This window comes from Crinia signifera, chromosome 6, assembly GCF_055691185.1.
Source record: "Crinia signifera chromosome 6, ASM5569118v1, whole genome shotgun sequence".
Lineage (NCBI taxonomy): Eukaryota > Metazoa > Chordata > Amphibia > Anura > Myobatrachidae > Crinia > Crinia signifera.
Window position 1 is genome coordinate 131,887,485 of NC_139222.1, and position 21,734 is coordinate 131,909,218.

General features: G+C 44.5%; 1 protein-coding gene across 1 annotated transcript; it reads right to left on the reverse strand.

Annotated features, from left to right (window-relative positions):
• Positions 1-5,186: 5,186 nt before the first annotated feature.
• LOC146008194 (uncharacterized) lies at positions 5,187-13,297 on the reverse strand. Its single transcript, XM_083147244.1, has 2 exons — positions 13,184-13,297; positions 5,187-8,014 (listed from the first exon to the last, which is right to left on the reverse strand). The coding sequence occupies exon 2, from the start codon at positions 7,705-7,707 to the stop codon at positions 5,671-5,673; it is 2,037 nt and encodes a 678-aa protein (XP_083003370.1). The 5' UTR covers positions 7,708-8,014; positions 13,184-13,297; the 3' UTR covers positions 5,187-5,670.
• Between the last annotated feature and the right edge of the window lie 8,437 nt (positions 13,298-21,734).

A 21,734-nucleotide genomic window follows, 5' to 3' on the forward strand; every position in this document is an offset into this window, starting at 1 on the left:
AAAGCCTGTAATTATTGGGGTAAATTGGAAATCTATATCATATTATGGTTCCTTCCTGCTTAAGTACTGGTAAACCTGCGGAGGAAAAAAAATACACCAGTTTTTTTTTGCATATTACATACTGACATAGTGTTCCCAAAGAGACCCTGCAGCTGTCCTCATTTATATGTGAGGCAGACAGCCGGTGTCTGAGAACATCCTCTGCACGTTTCTGTCTACTCGTGATCTTACTGTATTTATACACTGATGTGTGTGTGTGTGTGTGTGTGTGTGTGTGTGTGTGTGTGTTTGTGTGTGTGTGTTTGTGTATGTGCTTGGTGTTGATGCACACAAACCTATATATACATACGTAAAACAATTATACAACCTTGGCCAACTCAGATCAGATAGATAGAGTGCTAGATAGATGGACTCTGAATATAAGCATATAATATAGTTCTTAGTTCTGCACGTGTGTCACCAGAGCAGTATGGGTTAAGCACTCAGTTTAAGAGCTTTGCTCTGTGCTCTGCTGTTTGACTGCACCATGGCTCAGCCAGGATTAGCAGTGCCAGTCACGCGTGTATTGTTACCGACAGGCGGCGGGTGTCCTCAGCCATGTAACAGATTCACTGACAGTACAGCACGTGTCGCCTGCAGTTTTCAATGCTTTTGAGGCAGAACTCACATGTAGACATCTATACACACACATGTGCTGACAAGAATCTCACGGGCAAACAGTGACTTGTCTGTAGAATCATCATTCACAGATAGACACAAAAAGCTCTAACCATTTGTCCTGGGAGAAGCATAGCCATGACACATACATTTAAAATATTTAAAATGTACTATGGGTCTGATTCAGAGTTGATCACTGATCTGCAAAGTTGGAGATGACTGCAAGTAGGTACAGACAGAAAGAAAAGCTGCCCCATCTAAATGCAATTTTTGTTGCTATTTGGGCTCACGCATGCACAATGCGTATGGAACACAGGTGCAGTTATTCAATAATCGCTCGATTTGCAAATTCATCGATCAGCGTTCAACTCTGAATCCGGCAGTAAGTCACAGATTGAAGGATTGCACACAAGAGTGGTAAAATGATGCATTGGCAGATGCATGGCCAAACTGGCCATTCGGATGCCTGCTCAGTTGGTTACCTAGATAACGTGCTTGTGACCGAGTAGGGTTGCCACCTCCCTCATCATGGATTCCTGGAGACCCCCCCCCCCCCTCTCATTAATGCTGGTGCCGAAGGCGCGGACCAATAAAAGGGCGTGGCCTATACGATAGAGGGCTTAAAACTTCAAAAACAACCAATTTTTGCCCATTACATCTACATACATACATATATATATATATATATTAAGCTGAAGGTATAGCGGCACTGGGAGACTTTTCAAACTTCTTTATTGGCGTGCAAACATAAACATTGTGTATGTTTGCACGCCAATAAAGAAGTTTGAAAAGTCTCCCAGTGCCGCTATACCTTCAGCTTACTGTATCTACATCCTAATAGAAGGCACGGAAGCAGCTGCAAAGACAAGCAGGAGTGCCGGACCGTCTACAAGTATATATATATATATATATATATATATATACCCCAACAATAGTGCCTTCAGCGCCCTCAAATAGTAATGTCCATATGATAAAATGAGTACACTCTTGGTTATTTCATTTGAAGATTTATTTTATTTTTCAGAACCGCGATCAGTACCCAACGCGTTTAGTCTCCAATAGAGACTTCATAAGGGGTTCATGATCTTATAAATAGATTTTAAACCCATCTAGGTCATGAAATCGAGAATCACAGTCAGATACAAAAATGTCTGAATAAGAACCGAAAATTCTTCCGGTTGGTATAATAGAAACCATTTTTTTTTAGAATAAATATAGTGTACACTTTAAATCCCCTCCAAAAAGAGTCAATAGAATAAGTACAAAGTTGTACTCCCAAAAAGAGCTTGATTAGAGCATATCTGGCATTATTTCCAATAAAAATTGTGTCTCATCAAGATGCTACAATTCCCTGTGACTAAGGGCCTTATTCTAGTTCACTCTTTCTGACAAATTCCTTCTTAGATGGACAAAACCATGTGCACTGCAGGGGGGCAGATGTAAAATGTGCACATAGAATTAGTTTTGGGTGAGTTATTTTGTTTCGGTGCAGGGTAAATACTGGCTGCTTTATTTTTACACTGCAATATAGATCTCACTTTGAAGTAAAACCCCACCCAAATCTAATTCTCTCTGCACATGTTACATCTGCAGTGCACATGGTTAAGAAGGATTTTGTCAAAAAGAGTGAACTAGAATAAGGCCCTAAGTGTGTGTGTGTTCACCTAGGGATCCAGCCTGCAAGTATATACACATATATACATATATACACATGTATACACATATATATAGCACAGTATTTGCGGCGGCACTCAGGTCTAGAAAGAAACGTCACAACACCCGCCTGGTTGGCGCTTACCAGGTGGGTGTTGTGATGTTTCTATCTAGACCTGAGTGCCACTGCAAATACCGTGCTGTGTGGGTGACTGTGTCAAGTTCCCCTTGTTTGGCGGATGGCAACAGGCGATTACTGGAATTGGATATAGTGAGTGCCAGAACCAATCAATGTTTTATAACGTGCTGGCTGTTAAAAAAATTACCTAAGGCTGGCTGGGCTGGCTTGCGGGCTGGCTGGGCTGGGCAGGGTCGGGCAGAAGACAAGAGGAGGCAGCCGGATGATCATGCCGGTTACTCCGAGCACACCAGCGCTGGGCGGGCGGCGGGCCTGTAGACACTCGCGAGATGATGACATCATCATCTCGCGAGTGCCTCTGTCAGGCTGCGGAGGCAGTCCTGGCAGGCGCTGTGGCTGTTAGGGATGCGGAGAGGCGGCAAGTAGGGCAGGGAGGCTTTTTCAGACACCTGGATTCCAGGAGAATCCCGGAATCTGGGATATTGAAAAAGCCTACTGGAGGGTTGCCACCAAAATCGGGAGATTCACGGAAATCCGGGAGAGGTGGCAACCCTAATCCCGAGCCAGCAGGAGCAAAAGTTTAGAGGAATGTAATTTTGTGTCATCTCTTCTAGGTGTAGTCTATTATTAACAGTTTCTTATATAGCACATACATATTTCGCAGCGCTTTACAGTATAGTGTACAGATGTAGCGGGATTCATCTTTGCAGGTGATTGCGATGGCGTCGCCATCGCCATCCCCTGCCCCGCCGCAATCTGTATGCCGGTAGGGGATGCGCGCGCACGAGGTGCGCATCCCCTTCCGACGCTGCTGCCCTCGGTCGCCCGGTGCCCCCCTCGGGTCCCTCCTAGCCCCCTCGAGCAGGAGGCGGACAGTATTGCGTCCGCCTCGTCGCCCCGCCGCCCAGATACTGAGACGCACGTGCGTGGGGGACGCATGCGCGTCTCAGTCAGATGGAGCGCCGTGTTGCTGGCGGATCTGCTGGCGGTTCGCCAGCAAAGATAAAACTGGCCCCATCTGTAGTTGAATATTCACATCAGTCCCTGCTCCAGAGGAGCTTACAATCTATATGTACACACACAGACATTCTAGGGTTAATTTGTTGGAAGCCAATAGAGCTCCCAGTATATTTTTGGATTGTGAGAGGAAACCGGAGTACCCAGAGTAAACCCACGCAAGCATGGGGAGAATATACAAACTCCACACAGTTAGGGCCATGGTGGATATTAGGCTTTTCCACCCAGACCCTTATTCTGGTTGACTTGCACGGCAGTGAATTCGCACAGGGACCGATGTTTTGCTTATACGCATGCGCTGCAGCATTTCTGGGCATGTGTATACGCTGGGTGCATGCGAAAAGTCTGTTCACCAGGTGCACGCACCCAGCCTTGTGAGCGGTGAGGTGGATAGGGGCATAGGGTGACAGCCTGGGCCATTAGTATATGTGAATGCCCAGCGTTTCATAGGCGTTCCCATGAAAATGCTGGGCGTACACATGCTAATGTGTCAGTGACACACGTGCAGGGGGCAGACAGCTGACATAACCGGATGTCAGCTGCCCGCCAAATTCCCTGCAATTCTACACACATATGTAAGGGTGGTCTGGACCACTCTTACATATGTGTGCGCCTTCTTCATCATTCGATGGTCTGCGACCAATAAAAGATTGGGAGGTTCCCATTGGCATGCGAATGGATGTTTGTGTAAAACATCCGTTCACAAACCTTGCAAGCGCATCCCGCGTGCAGATGGCTAGCGCCGGCTAACCATTCGCACGGCAGGGTTAGAGTGACTCACAAGGATGCACATTGTGTGCATTGTTTTTTATGTATGTTTAGTGCCTTGAGTCCTATTGGGGCAAGAACACTATATACATATTATAGTACTAGTAAGCCTGCTCAAAGCAAAAGCTTCGAAAGCTAGACTGCTACCTTCTGTGTTTGTGCATGTGTGAGAAAGAGATGTAGTTTCTCATGCTGCCAGCAGACTGTAGTGTTTTGGAGACTCACAGACACTAGACATATATATATATATAAATGATTAATAATAATATTATTATAATTAACATATTATTATTATTATTATTATTTCCTTACTGTATTTAGTGGAATAACGCTAGTTACTATCGAATTTAGTGGCCCTTATTTGGTGATTTGTATTAAATACACATTACTGTAGCTTTAAACGTGCAACAAGGTTGGTGTGGATAACATAAGGTTAAATACTAGACTCAAAGAATTCCTGTGTATTATTTAACAGCAGTGTTTTTATTCCCAGACACATGTGAGTCAGAGAGAGAGAAAACATCTCCTGCACAGCAGAGAAGGGAGAGTCTGGGAGTAGTCACATGGCGCCTGCATGTGACACAATGAGACACTTCCCTATTACACTGCACAGCCTTCTGCAGAGACATGTGCAAGGGGAGGTGTTACGAGGAGGAGACGGTGACTGCTCAAAGTCACTTTGCAGGAAGCTGCTCGTCACGTTGGGAGGGACATAAACCCAGATCACTCATTGAAATGGTATAAATACATGTGCATAGACATTTTATGCATGTATCTAACAATCCACATGAGATCAATCTTTTTTATTAACAGTTTCTTCTACAGCGCAGCACATTTAGTTCTACAATCTATTTATTTATTTACAGTTTCTTATATAGCGCAGCAGATTCCGTTGCGCTTTACAATGGTAGATAGTAATAAAACAAACTGGGTAACTGAAGAGAATCGATCATACGCCGATGTATCGATTGTCTGATCTATTAATTACCTTATTTGACCTCAGTGTGAAGACCCCTTAGAGCTCCGTGAGAGTGTAACCTCATATGATATGACCAGTAACGATGACCACAGATACAAGGTTGAACTCTGATTTAATGATGACGAAAACAACATATTTATACACAACAAACGACGCTGGTTCAATTACATGATTGGTTAATATTTGGTGCAGAGGTAGGGAAATGGCAGTGTCTTTGTGGGGTGGCTTATACATCGCCTTGTGTAGTATTCGTTAGTTATGAGAAAGCACAGAATGTACAGTGTCTAAGGAAAGTAACAAAGTTTATGATAGCAGCGAGTACTGGAAAAGAGCCAGGATATAACCACCTTGAAATCAGCAGGGACAGACATAGAGAAACAAGATGGCTGATTAACCCTTCAATGAAAACAAGATGGCTGATTAACCCTTCAATCCCCTCTTAGAATCAATGTCCTTTTTAGACAATTTGATTCTTGTAGATGGCATCTTGTTTGGTACGATGGATTTTAACATATTCACTATAATCTTCTGGTGAGGGAAGGCTTTTGGCGAGATCAGTGTACATAGCAGGTGTTACATTATCCAGGTACTTGGAACCAATCTTCTTACATATGGGAAAGACACAATATCCTACTATCATAAGTACAATAATTATAATGAGAATAAACATGCCTATTTGTGTTAGTGCGTGTTTCCAATCGTTTAGCCATCCAAACCAGCTACTCCAGGGGTCCGTGACACCTGAGTTCTTCTTGAGTTCGATGGATAAATCTTCTAGATGTTTAATAGCTAGGGTAGTTTTCCCATTAGGACCTGTGTTGTCTGGGATATAAGTACAGCATCCATCAATCTTACCTATGTACACACAGGTTCCTCCTTTCTCGGCAAGCATCATATCTAAAGCCATACGATTCTGAAATGTCATTTGTGATGTAGCTTCCAACTGTTCAGCAATACCTTTCAAAGCGTCCCTAGTATCATTAACGAAGCGCTGTTGATTATAATATATGTAATTTATCCAGTTCACATTTTTATTGATGGTTACCTGGGGAAACAGGGACTCGAAGCCGGCAGCGACCTCATCACGAGCCTTAAATTCTTTAGGAACTCCCCGGGGAACACCAATAGTGTCTATGTATATGTGTGGATCGAAGCTTTCCTTTGGAGCTTCTCTTTTGTTTCTGGAGTTTGTGTTAGGTTTATCTGTGGGAGGAGGCTCAGGCAAATCGGCTGGGAGAATGTGTATGGGCATAATGATCTTTGCCAGGGCACACTCTCCTTTCCAAGGATTATCCAGCTTTGTCCTGAGTCTCATGTCTCCACAAATAAAATAAATATCTCCCAAAGATTTCTTCATGGTGGGTATGGTGATATGTCTTCTTTCAGCACAATACCCATCAGGAAACAATTTCAATTGTACAACATTTTGATCAGTACTATTAGAGAAACAACAAGTGTAATTACCGGGGTAAATAGTTATAGTACTACCAGGGTTGGTATTCTTTGTCATAATGGGGTATTCCTTTTTCCATTGTTCACATTTGGCTTCTTCTATTACAGTGTCAGTGTATAAACTAAAAAAGCATTTATCCTGTTCAGGTGGTATGTGTATGGGTACAGTACCTAAATGGGGTCTGGACTTTCCACACACATAGCAATCAGTTTGATTAACCTTGCGGGCATTATACTTCATCCATTCTAACCAATAGTTTACATCAGAGAAACCTGTTTCCATAGACATGGTATCTTCATACGTGGGATTATCAATGGCTAACATATCATTAAAAGTAGTGACATGTGGTTTAAGGAATGATGGTGGTGTTTTAGGTTTTACAGTGGCTTTGAGGGCGGTGTATTCTGGGTTATCGTACATGTCCTTTAAATGGAATTTTCCTCTTGGGCCCCCGTTTTCCCCTGATTGATATTTACCCAAGACATATAGTCCGGCATCACCGGGGGCCGGGTTTTCTAAGTTAATGATAAATTGGCCATTGCAGGTGCCCTTTTTTCGTAGGGACATACGGGCTAGTAAGGATCGACCATTGGACCATTTATGGATGCCAACATCGGGGTAATATCCCCAGTCTTGGCTGATATCAAAGGCAGTGGTATCTGCTCTAGTGTTCCACCCAACAGCCCCCCATGAGTTGCAAGAATCTCCCCAGTAAGTACTAGTGACACAGATATATACGTGACTTACAGCGTGTGGTGTGTGTTGGATGTTACACAGCCAGGGCAGCGGTGGTTCTTCTCGATTCCCGCCTTGATTGTTTGAACAAGATACAATATCACAATAAGAAAATATGAAAGTAGCAACAGTTGTACTAGAAGAATTATACCAGAAGGTAAAACGTCCATCATTCTGAGTAATATCAACTTCAGCAAAACAGTTATAAAGAACAAGCCCGAATAAAATCACTAGGGCTAAGGTGGGGGGAGTCATATCCTGTAGCGTCGTCCTCGGCTTCAGAATGTTGTACCCCTGATTCCTCATCACCTCCAGCCGGCAGGTCTTCTCCAAGTTGGAGGTCAGAGCCACTGGCTCCCGTTATTACCTCTCTCGTCCCGTCTGTGTCAGTCTCGGGATCGGTGTCGACCTCTGTGTTGACGTGTGGTGGAGGTGGAATTTTCTTTACTCTGGATGCATGGATCCACGTTGGTCCTTCGTCGGTGAGGACAGCCGTCCTGGTAACCGCGACCACTTCTGTTTCTGGACCGTAGGTGAAATCTCCGGGGTGCTTGTTTCTCGGCAACACTTTCACTACGACCTTGTCTCCAACCCTGAATGGGTGAGTGGGTATCTGTGGATGAGAAGGATTCTTAAAGATAACATTTTGTTCTAACTCATTAAGTTTCTCTATTAGGGATCTAATGTACTCTTCTCTTATTACGTCTAGATCTCCCTCAGTTGTAACTAGTGGTTTCTTTGCCCAGGGCGTGGGAAAAGGTCTGCCCATTAGTATTTCAAAGGGGGAGTAACCTAGAGTCTTTTGTGGTGTCATTCTAATTTCAGCCAATACGATAGGAAGGACTTGTTTCCATTTTGCAAATGTACCTCCTGTCGCTTTACGTAGTTTATCTTTAAGAGTACGGTTCATGCGTTCCACGATACCGGAACTCTGTGGATGATATGGAATGTGAAACTTCCATTCTATTTGCAGTGCTTTGACTAGTTCTGCTGTGACCTTGGCTGTGAAGGCTGAACCTTTATCACTATTAATTTGAAGCGGGCATCCCCAGCGCGGAATGATTTCTCGCGTGAGTATGCGGGCTACTGTTTTTGCATCTTCTGATTTAGTGGCATATGCTTCTGGCCACCGAGAAAACATGTCGACAATGACCAGGGCATATTCCTGTCTTCCTGCATTATTGATATGTGTAAAATCGATTTGCAGGTGAGTGAATGGAGTGGTTGGGTATTCTAGGTGCTGGTGTCTTGCTTTGTCTGGGTTATTTGGGTTGTTTCTGAGACATATTATACATCTACTGATGTATTGTTTAATGAGATCTTTTGCATTAGTAATGTAGAAATCATTGGAGAGGAGTAAAGTAGTTGTTACTATATTATGGTGTCCTACTCCGTGGTAGTGTGCTATGAACAATGATGCACTGGTTTGGGGTATACATGGTTTCCCCTCTTTGCAGATTAATCCAGTCCGTGGATTCTTCCGCAGTATTGGATATGTCCAATCTGATAGATCTGAATTAGAGGCAGCAGCCTGTAATTCTGTCAGTAGGTATGTATCATCTAACGAAGGAGGCGAGATGACAGCAAGAGTGAGGTTATATGTTGCTATAGTGGCAGCACGTTTAGCAGCGGTATCAGCAAGAGCGTTGCCTTTGCTGATATCATCCTTTCCTCCAGTGTGTGCTTTACAATGAAGGATGGCAATTTGAGATGGTAATGTAATTGCGTGTAAGAGATCTGTGATGAGTTGCGCATGTGATATGCCTTTCCCATCAGCGCCAGTGAAGCCTCGGCGTTGCCTGAACAACTCCGTAAGCGTATTTGGAGTCTGTGTAAATTGTGACAGGTTTGTCTTTGTAAATGTGACAAGCTCGAGTGAGTGCAATGAGTTCTGCAGCTTATGCTGACTGTAAGGGGACTGTCTTTGCTTCAAGGGTGGTGTTTGGAAGTTTAACCACTGCATATCCTGCCTGGTACGTGTTGTCATTGGGACGGCTGCAGGAGCCGTCAACAAATATTATGTCGGCATCGGGGATAGGCACAGTCGACATGTCTTGTCTGGGTGAAGTTTCTGAGTCAATTGTCAGAGTACAGTCATGTTGAGGCGGCGCCTCGTCGTCAGGTCCTTTAAGACCTAAAAGTGCGTTTAGTACAGGGACAGGTCCTTCTGTGTTTGTTGCGTATTTTACAGTGAGAGAAGGGTTCCCTAGTAGGAGTACTTCATAGCCGCTGAGTCTTTGGGCAGACATGTGTTGTGTGTGTAGACCTTTGAGGATGGAGAGGACATTATGTGTGGTATGTAACACAGTAGGATGTCCTAATGTAAGTGATGTGGACATCTCAACAACCATTGCACAGGCAGCCAGTGCTCGAAGACAAGCTGGCATTCCTTGCACAGTGACAGGCATTACCTTTGAGAAGAATGCGACTGGGCGCATTTTGCCTCCGTGAAGTTGGGTCAGTACACCCGCCATAGTTGTACATGTGTCCCTTGCAAACAAGTGAAATGATAACATATAGTCCGGGAGACCAAGCGCGGGACTCTGTACTAACATTTCTTTCAATTTTTTAAATGCAGAATACATTTCATCTGACCATTGTATAACCTTGGGTTTGTCTTTGAGTGTGCATTGTCTCAAGATATTATCATAGTAGGAACAATCAGAAATCCACTGTCTGCAGTAACTTACCATACCCAAGAAAGACAACATATCCTTCTGGGTAGTTGGGGTGACCAGGCCCAATACAGACTGTATGCGTTGTGGACTGATTTTTCTTTCTCCCTCAGAGAGCACAAAACCCAGGTAATTGACATGCGTTTTACACCATTGCAATTTTTCTCTTGACACTTTGTGTCCACATTCTGCTAACCAGTTTAACAATGAGATTCCATCTAACCGGCTGGTCTCCTCGGTGACACTACAGAGAAGCAGATCATCTGCATACTGTAGCAGGACAGAACTATGGGGGGGGTGCCATGGAGCCAATGTGGCTTGGAGGATTATGCTATAGACCACTGGAGAGTCAATATAGCCTTGGGGTAAACGACACCAGGTTAATTGTTTACCTTCAAATGAAAAAGCAAAGAGTAATTGGGTCTCTGTGTCTATAGGAATGCTAAAAAACGCGTTTTTCAAATCTATGACATTAAAGTGGGTTGCGTTTGCAGGGATTGCTGAGATGAGTGAATTGATGTCAGGTACTATGGGTGCAATAGGAACAATGAGATCATTTACTTTTCTCAAGTCTTGTACGAATCTAACAGAGCCATCGGCCTTAGCAACAGGGTTGATAGGTGTCGAGTAAGGTGAGACAATGTACCTGAGTATGCCTTGTTCGAGGAAGTCATGTATCATAGGTCTAAGACCTTCAATCTTTTCTGGTGAGAGTGAATATTGTCTGCAAAACACGGGTTGTGTATCTGGTTTGAGCTTGGCTTTGTATGGTGTACAGGGTATGAAGCCAGTGTCATAAGGGCCAATGGCCCAAATTCTATCATCAATTTGATCAAGTGAGTTGTCCAGAGTATTTTGTAGTGACACAAAGTGTGGGGAGGTGACTTGGAGCCCACTCCCTCGTGGAGAGGGTGAGATGGAGATGTGGAATTTACTAAACAAGTCACGGCCCAGTAAGTTAACAGGACATTCTGGGATGATCCTGAATTGGTGTATCCCTAAGTGTTTTCCCTTGTCAGAGCGTATGATAACTGGGTCAGTCAGGTATGTGTCAGTGGGTATCCCGTTGATTCCCATTGAAGGAGTAGTCTTTTGCAGTTCACCATCATAGTTAAGAGAACACAAAACACTGGTTGTTGCCCCACTGTCTACTAGAAAGGACAGTTTTTTATCATCAACATATAATGTGATGAGGGGTGAATCTTCCCAATGAGTAGTGAACTGTGGAAAAGATGGGATACCCTCCTCCGGGCCCCGTCAATGTGCAGGGTCAGACCAGTCCACTCTGAAACGTACATGGTCTTGAACTGATGTTGAGTGTGGTCTGTATGGTCCCTGTTGGGGTCTGGGAGTGTAAGGTTGTTGTGGTTTCTGGGGAGGGAGTGGACAGTCCCTAGCCCAGTGTGTATTCCGGCCACAGTTGAAACAAGTTGTTTGTCTTGGTACTGCACCAGTATTGTTGTAATCTCTGTTGTATGGAGGCGCACGGGGTGTTGGACCCTGAGGGGGTCTATATGGTCTTTTCTGGTTATTTTGTGGGATCCCCCTATTTGGTCTATTTGGTGGGCCTCTGTTATTATTTTGGAAGTTGTGAGTAGAAGTGACGACAGTCTTCTTCATATCAAAACATCCAGCAGATTCTTTTTCATATAAGTGCTCACTAAATTCAGTGAGTTTGTCAGATGTCCAGGTAGAGACATTCTGTTTGACTGGCGTGGAAATGGAGGGGTGTAGGTTATTGATAAAGGTGGAAATGAGTAAAGGGAATATTTCAAGAAATAGTCCCGTTTCCTCAGTCCAGCATCTTTTAAATCTCTTCCAAAATTCAGTGACTGTAGGTTTCTATTTACATGAAACTGCAATAGGCAGCGATGTTCAGTGTTAGGGAGAGAGAGGCCAATACTGCAGCTTCCCCCTCAGACCCCCCTCTTCCAGCAAAGACACAGAAGCCTAGCAGGAATCCGCCGTACACCCTGAGAGCTCAACAGAAAATAGATCTTTCAAAGCTGAACTGGTGTACGGTGATTTCATTCCACATGTCAGTTATCTCCTGTGCTTTGTTAAGGGGATAGTCTGCAGCTGTTTACTATATTGCAGGGATCGGGGTATTAATACTGGGGACTTGATTCCAGTCCCATCTATTATATTGTCCACCTCATGGATTAACAAGGTAATAATTTGTGGGCAACATATTCCTTACATATTTCACTAGGTAATGGGGGTGGATAGACTGTTTTATTCTTACTATTATTTCCACCCATGTCGGGGTATGATTGTGTATCAATATTTCTGACTATAAATGGGAGCGTGGAAAGTTCTTAATACTCAGACCAGGGGCACCGTCTTCAGTCAGGCAGGTCGGGACCTGTGGCAGCAGACTGTGAGGGTTGGTCTTTATCTGAATATTATATGAACTATATTTCCTCTAGATACATCCCATTAAATATAAAAGTACAAAATGTTAGTGAAACAACAGACCGTCTACGTGACGGTGGACAGAGTCTTGTTGTTATGTTGCTGAGAACTGTATGTGAAGCCTCACGTTGCGTTACTCCGAGAAGGAGAGCATAAAGTCCGCAAGTCTGTTGGCATACAGTAGTCAGATTAGACAAATGGTGAAGTTATTGTGCGTGAACTTACCAGCCGCACGGTTTACAAGGAAATACAGATATCACGAGTGTGTATACTCACCAATCACACAGGGATATTGAATGAAAGAAAAACTTATACTTTAAGACAATACAATAAAGACAATTGGCCAATAAAGAATGGGCGTTCAAAGTGAGGTACTATTTAGACTAAAGACCCCAGGTCTCCTTCGTACTCCAAGTACGGCATCTGATCCTAGATCAGGTTATGTGCACAAAAATAGAAGACTTTAACTTCTATGATAGAAGACTCTAACTTCTATATAAGACATTCAACATACCCCAGGCATGGTGTCACAGGTTCAGGATCGAGTATGTCCGTAACCTCACAACAGATTCAGGCAGACTGTAAAATCTTTATGACATCTGTGTAGGAATGGACCTCGCATCCCGGACGAGCCCCCACTTGAAGAGAATCGATCATACGCCGATGTATCGATTGTCTGATCTATTAATTACCTTATTTGACCTCAGTGTGAAGACCCCTTAGAGCTCCGTGAGAGTGTAACCTCATATGATATGACCAGTAACGATGACCACAGATACAAGGTTGAACTCTGATTTAATGATGACGAAAACAACATATTTATACACAACAAACGACGCTGGTTCAATTACATGATTGGTTAATATTTGGTGCAGAGGTAGGGAAATGGCAGTGTCTTTGTGGGGTGGCTTATACATCGCCTTGTGTAGTATTCGTTAGTTATGAGAAAGCACAGAATGTACAGTGTCTAAGGAAAGTAACAAAGTTTATGATAGCAGCGAGTACTGGAAAAGAGCCAGGATATAACCACCTTGAAATCAGCAGGGACAGACATAGAGAAACAAGATGGCTGATTAACCCTTCAATGAAAACAAGATGGCTGATTAACCCTTCAGTAACGACAGACAGACTATCTATCTATGTATACCTTCTGCCTTGACGAAAAAAACACATGAGTGTATAGTGGACTTCGTTTAGATCCAGTCAATGATGCTTCTGATGCAACAAAGTACCAGAGATCGGTCCTTTGCGCATACACAGAACCCTTCTGCCAAATGGGTCCTGTGATGTAGGAAGCAGATCAGCATACTGTCAGTGATTCGTAAAGGGGTATTCAATGCCCTAATGGCGAGCCATCGACAACGAGAAGTGCCGACAGCTCGTTGTCATGTATTCATTCACTCACTGTTTCTGCCTCGCCTGTTCCCTGAGGCGAGGTGGAAACGGCGAGTGTGGTTATTAAAACGGTGGGGCTCACCACAAAATGCAGCAGACTTGCCCTTATATTGAATACGGTGAAGATGGCTTGTTTTTGGTGAGGAAAAGCCATACTTTCCATACAAACCCCCTCGCAGGCTGCATTGAATACCCCCTAAGCATGAGGAGCAGGGTGCAGGTATCAAATAGCCGCTGTTCAGGAGGTAGGAAGAGGCAAGGGATCTTTGTGGTTGGACATAGATTTCCTGGCATCTACAGTGGCCAACTTGTGGGGCAACATAGGTGCCTGCAAGCCACTCCATGGGGTGTATTCAATGATTTTTGCGAGCTGTGACAGCAAGCAGTGTTGACTGCTCACTGTCACAGCTTGCAAGGGCAGGATTCAACTGAGCCCCTGCACATGCCGATTCTCCTTTGCTAGGCTTTTGTAGCGAAGGGGAAATGGCGCTGCGAGCCTCGCTGTTTGGGGGAATCCTCGCCATCCTCTGACAGTGAGGATTCTCCCAGAACATAAAATAGGGTGAGCAGCTTGTTTTCAGTAATCCTCGCCTTTTAACCCCCTTGCATGCCACATTGAATAAAGTTGCTCAGTGCATACACACTGAACGGCAGAGGCAGAACTCTGGGAGGCAATGGAGTCATCTGCCGCCGGGCTCCTGCTCCCAAGGGGGCACCTCTCCTCTCCTGCAAGTTTGAATCAGTTAATTGAAAGCCATTGATATCACTTCTGTGGCTGACTCCCCCTTCCAACAGGACCATAGAAGTCAGTGTCTTTATTTTTAAACATAATATACATACATACATACATATTTACTGTATGTAAGGTGCAGTGTGTGTGTGTGTGTGGGGGGGGGGGGGAGGGGGCATCAATATTTATCTTGCCTCCGGGCAACTGGGACGAACTTACGCCACTGCTGAACGGCTTTCAGCTCAAAATCGCCCAGTGTGTGTGGGCCTGTAGACATTTAATAGATGTTTATAATGCCGAACCAGGGCTAATTAACTTTTTTTTTTTTTACCGTTTTAGCATTATCAATGCAGCAACGTTTACAAACTGTGTCTTAAGGCCCCTGTTGACTAGTCAGATTTTGCCTGTTTTGTCCAGATTCAAGGGGTGTACACAGGGCCGGTGCAAGGCACCGGAGCTCCCCAGGCGAGTCAGGGTGGGGGCGCCCCGGTGCCGGGGGGTGGGGGCAGGGGGTACCTGTTGCACCGTCTGGGGAGCAGGCAAGGGGGTCCATGCCGGCGTCTGACAGGAGCCTGCAGTGGTGTCCTTGCCGCGTGGGTACCTGCGGCGCTGTGTATAAAGCCTATATCGAAGTCTATATTGAAAAGAAAACTAGACTGTGCAGGCAAGGAAATATCGAATTCGATCCAGTAAATCGAATGTGTACACTGTACCTTGAATGTAAATAGAATTAGATATCAAAATCGATATCTAATGCAAAAGTACAGATCTAATGCCAAATTGAATGCAAAGATCTAATGCCAAAACTAATAAAAAATTGATTTACTGAATCAAATTCAATATTTCCTTGCCTGCACAGTCTATTTTCCATTTCCATTTTGATATAGAGAAAATGGGAGCTCACATCGATTCGAATGAAGATTGAAAGCATCTTAAAAACCATTCGATTTTGATTCGATTTCGATTAGATTTTGCTTCTATAAGAAAAAACGAATTGAAAACAGGGAAAAATCGGTACTTGTTTCCTATCTGGGCGCCCACGATTTTGATCGTAGGCATCGCAAGCAAAAAAATCGCGTCGGTCGCGTCGCGTGCTGACAAAAAAACGCATGCGATGCGACCGACGCAATTACCGCGATTTTACATAGGGAACAATGTTAAATGGCCCACAGACCCCAAATACCCACCCTGAAGTGTGAAATGCCCCCCCCCCCAATTGTTAACGCCACCCCACGATCAACGTCAACCTGAAGCGTGCCCACGAGGGGCAGCGGTACGCGTCCTCCGACCTTTTCATACCCCTACTATCCACTAGGGCGTGGAGTGAGAATAGAATAGTGTGGCGAGCGCAGCGAGCCACCGAGCCCGAAGCGTGGCGAGCGGACGCGGACACCTGTGAAGCCCGCAAGGGGATGTGGATACCTGTGACGGTATCCGCGTCCGCTCGCCACACTATTCTATTCTCACTCCACGCCCTAGTGGATAGTAGGGGTATGAAAAGGTCGGAGGACGCGTACCGCCGCCCCTTGCGGGCTTGCTGCGCTCGCCACGCTTCGGGTTGACGTTGATCGTGGAGTGGCGTTAACAATTGGGGGGGGGGGGGGCATTTAACATTGTTCCCTATGTGAAATCGGGTCAATTGGGACATTTAACATTGTTCCCTATGTGAAATCGGGTCAATTGGGACATTTAACATTGTTCCCTATGTAAAATCGGGTCAATTGGGACATTTAACATTGTTCCCTATGTAAAATCGCGGTAATCGCGTCGGTCGCATCGCATGTCATTATAATGGCATGCGATGTACACGCGATGCCCGCGATGGGCGCCCAGATAGGAAACAAGTACCGAAAAATCTAAGCGTGTACACAGCTTAAAGCAAATTGAAGCGTGTGTACACACCTTTAGTTGGATCTGACATACTGATCTGAAGAAAAAGGACAAATCTGAGCTTCCTCAGATCAGATGTGTGGCTGCATCTCAGATCCATGTGACAAAAAAATCTATATGCTGCACCACAGATCCATCTGATCTGAAGCTGTCAGGGGTTTATCTTAGGTCTGACCAGATGTATCTGAAGTGAATAGAGTGAAAAATTAGCCCAGGTCAGATTCCTGGGACAGTTCAAGGGAAATCTGCAGATATTTGTAGCTTCGGATATGTCTGCGTAATGGACTTAAGTCAATGCACCCCATTTTTGAAATAGTGTAGAACAAATACTTTAATTGCACTTCTAGTCAATTTGTATATAAGGTCATGTTCTATTTGGTTACCAGGTGCTATGCTACTATTCTATAACTAAAATTCTGAACTTCTTTCAATTATGGGAGGGTTTTATTGATTCCTTATCAAACAATCTTAAAATACAAATCGACAGATGTTTTAGATCCACACAATGGTACGAAACTAGAAATCTCTTGGGAGATGCTCCTCTGGACCTTCCAACAGGCCAATAGCCATCCTGAACTCAGGGGGGCCTCCAAACCGTGTCCACACACATAGCTATCGCCTGTGTAAGAAAGAACAGAATAAAAAAAATTGTATAGTATAATACTATAACCTGATTTACATTATTCCTTTCTTCCTTTTTTCTTTTTGTTGTAACAGACGCAAACATGTTTACTGAATGCAATACTTTAATGCTCAAACCTGAATAAAAATATTTTGAAAAAAAAAAAAACTAAAATTCTATTCTATAATTCTGGCGAGACAGATTTGATTTGTCGAACGCACAGGTAGAAATTTTGGAACGTAAACCCCTTTATTCAATAAATAATTTAATAGGTATATAATGAGATGGGTGTGGATCATTAGATAGACAGCAAGTAGTTCGACAAGCATTAGGTCGACACCACTAGGTTGACATGACTGAAGGTCAACATGGGTTAGTTCCACAGGGTCATTAGGTTGACACAAGCAGTAGGTCGACATGGGGAAGGTCGACAGTCAAAAGGTCAACATGGGGTATTTCACTGTTATTTGACCCGAATGTCCACACAGTCGACACGGACACTGAAATGTAGCACTGCGTCCCCTCCCATAGCTCACTGTGCTCGCCATGCTTCAGCCACGGTGCCTCACTATGCTCGGCACACTATTTTATTCTCCCACCACGCTCTAGTGGATGGTAGGGCATGAAATACCGCCTTTTGGAACATGTCGGCTCAAAAAACAGTGAAAAACCCCATGTCAACCTTTTGACTGTTGACCTTCCCCATATGAACCTAATGCTTGTGTCGACCTAATGACCATGTCGACCTAATGCTTGTCGACCTTATGCTTGTCGAACTAGTGACCCTATCCCTGCGAAATATAGAAAAGACAAGACAAATGAATTGTAGGAGATTCCAGTGCTAATATGTCTCAATTACTATGAATGGGTGCTTGAACCACTTTGCGTCTAAAGGTCCATACACACTGGGCGATTATGCCCAGCATGTATGGACAGCGATGATCGCTGTCATCGCTGGGGGGGGGGCATGCTGCTTAGTGCATACACACTGAGCGGCTTTCCCCCTGCCCGGCACGGTCAGTGGGGGGAGGACGGCTTTCCATAGCGCAGCGCTATGCAAAGCCGTCCTCAAAGCCGCTCATCTGCTGGTCAGCTGCTAATACCAGCAGGTTAGCAGCTTTCCCGGTGATGTTGCGGGAGCACGCAGCAGTGCTCACTGCTCATCGCCAGGCCATACACACTGGGTGGCTTTGAGCTGAAAGCCGCTCAAACTTCCTGTTTTGAGCGGCTTTCAGCTCAAAGTTGACCAGTGTGTATGTGTTTACTCTAACACACGCGTAGAAACGATAAGTAAAAAGGGTATCACGCAGTGCTGCTGAGCTCATATAGGGCCTTATTCTGGTCCGGTCGGCCAAACGTAGGTACGGTCTGTATCACCGTACTTTCCCGTACGCGGACGGTGAGCGTAAGTCCGTCCACAAAACATCCGCATACGGACGGTCACAAACACTGACAAAGGGGAGTGGCATGCACTTGTGCGTACGCCACCGCACACGGACGGATCTCCTCTTAGACACGATAACTGGCGTACAACAGAGCGTACGCCACTGTTTACGGACGTCTCTCGGCCGTTTTCCCTCCGACATCTTGCGGCTATCTGAGCGTACGCCACCGTGCACGGACGGGTCTCACCTGTTTACAATAGAAAACTCAGCGTATGTCACCGATCGTGAGAGTGAGCGTACGCTGGCATACCCTTCACATATATGGCCCTGCTAATCTAGCCTTTCAACTATGATTAAGGCATTTAAAAGAATGATTCTAATTGTTAATCAATTATTGTTTTCTATTACCTCAATTGTCTACCTTAATGAACAGCCTAATGAAAATACATTTTAACCCTCCTTACATGTATATTTATTATGTTCTAATGTTGCATTTTAATCACTATCTATGTGTCCTCCCAAAAATACTAGTCAGGACTCCCCATAGGTGTTGGTACAGGTATGTTAAAGATGTGTGAGTCGATCAAGCATTATAAAATTGTTTGTGTGCAAACATGTTAAAATATTGTTTGAAATATGAGTTTACAGTTTCATAAGCAGATGTAGGAATCCTTTGTTAAAGAGATGTGATAGCAATAATGTGATTTGTGGCATCTTACATCCAGAGTGTGCTACATACAATTCATAGCAGATATGAAAATGCTTAAGGTATGTATTTTGGCTACAATACAAAGATTGTGTGCAAAATAGTGGCCATGGCCTTAGGACATTGGTCAAACATCCTTGTAGCTCTTAGATGTGGTTTATGTTTTTTTAGCATAAACAAAAAAACAATGTTTGTGTTAGAGTGAAAAAGTTGACACATGTCGACTTCTATAGATTGAGTGTCCTGCTGTTTAAAGTATATACAAACACTTACTGAATGTGTGTAGATGGTTATAACCTAATTACCTTGGCATATATAAGCAGGTGTTAAAATGAATCTTACCTAAAACTAAACCAACCTTTACATGTAGAGAAGTGAAGAAATATATGCTTCCAATGTGTTTGTGGGCTGTGTGTGGGTTGCAGGTAGTGAAATCATGATTTTCACTTAATAGACTGCACCATTGCTTATTACATTCAGGTGTCTGAGTTTGAGTAGTAATTAGCAGACCCAGGCGTCCGCTCTCATACGGTATCTCTAGGGGTGGTCTGGAGGTATCGTTGGCATCCGCCTGTTTTCTGTCCAAAATGCACGGTGCGTTGGCCGATCGAGTGGTACGGCCCGAACGCACCAAGCAGAATAAGGCCCATAGTTACACTGCAATATAGTTACATTTGTTACCAGATGGCAAAAATTATTTCTCTGTAGCAAATTTTTATCAAAGTACCTACAACAGAGTGGATTGAATAAGGAATACCAATATATATATATATAAATGTATCCACCTAATAAATACATCTTGAAGGTCAGAGTTGATTGTGTATCAAAGTAATGTTAGAGAGAACACACTATAAGAGCTTCTGCAGCTTAGATGACATATACGTGTACACCAATCTATCAGAAGATATGCATTCCAGTGTATTAAATCTTGTTGTGTTCATAAAACCAGTGGCGTAACTATAGCTCCGCAGCCCCCGGGGGCCTGCGTGGCTATAGTTACCCGCCGCTGTCTGCTGGTACCTGCCTGCGTGCCGGCACAGTCCCGTCTCTCCCAGCGCTGGCTCCTGTTTCTATAATGAAAACAGACACTTAGAAAATGGCGGCCGCCATACTGCAGACAGTTTTCTGTCTGCAGTATGGGGGCAGCCATTTTCTAAGAGTCCCTTTTCATTATAGCAGCAGGAGCCGGTGCGCCGGGAGAGACGGGACTGTGACCAGAGATGCGGCTGGGCAGGTATGGGCATGGGGGGGCGCCGAGGGAAGGGGGGGGGGGGGGCAAAAAAATATGCGCGGGGGGGGGGGGGGGCGCAAAAAAGCTAGTTACGCCACTGCATAAAACTGTGTGGGGAACATCAGGCAGGGAAACAATCAACTTATTGTTTTAACAAATTAATTGCCATCATGGTAAACACTGCGACAAAATCCACTGTGAGTCAGGCGGATATCGTAGGTGGACAGACATCCCATACCACAAGTTCTGCTGACCGCAGAGGTGCCAGTACTGCGGTGACGTTAGTTACATGTACAATTGCCCATGGCTAGTTATTTCTGAACCCGGGTGAATTAATCTGTTCACCGCAGGTTTGACTGTTACTCATCCCTGCTCCTGGCAGGAGCCGAGGTAGAGGGAGTAGGTCACTTTCAGTGACTGCTCCCAGGACTTGTTGATGGTTATTGTAAAGCAAAATCTTATATTTGAAGGGTTACACTAATGTGAGTATAAACAACTACTTCCCTGAGCGCTGCCAATGAACACTGTGGCCTTGATGACTGTGCAGTGGGGGGCCTTTACTTGCAGCCTGATCCCATTGCAGAGTTTGGATGGGTTGAGATTCCACAGCAACAGCACTGTAACCTGTATTTGAGCAGAAGCTTGTTGGCTGGTAGGCCACGGGGCAGTGGACAGCGTCATCCAGCTGCATCAGGAGTCCACAGACTTGTTCTCCATTTCTGCTCCTTCAAACGACTTAAGTGGAGTGTGATTAACCCTTGTCTTTCTCAATCAGAATGGCATGCTTGCACAGCGAGTCCATGAACTTCTCTTTTGGATATCAGCAATATCAGTGTATACAGTATACTGGCTCTATTAGGGTTGTCATTACTGTGCCTAGAACTGCATGGATTGCGTTCCTTTCCTAGGAATTGTGATCTTTTAAAATGTGTCAATGAGTAATGAGTGCACCTGCACCTGCCGGGTGACCTGGAAAACGTGAACAGTGTGGGGTCCCGAGGACCGAGTTTAAGAACCCCTGGTGTACAGTGTTGTCCAAGGATGAATGCAGCCATTATACAAATCTCAGAAAATACTGTAAAAGTTAAGAAAACTGTAGCTATTGGTAAATACAGTATATTGTGCTTGTTGCACAACTGCTGTAGGAAGCAATCTTCATGCCCTATTGCCCTTTGCCTGATAAGGTGCCAGCTTTCCTTCCCTTCCCTGTTACTATGTTTTCCAGGATATTTACACATCCACTTCCACACCTTCTAAAGCACATACACCCAAACTCACGTGTCC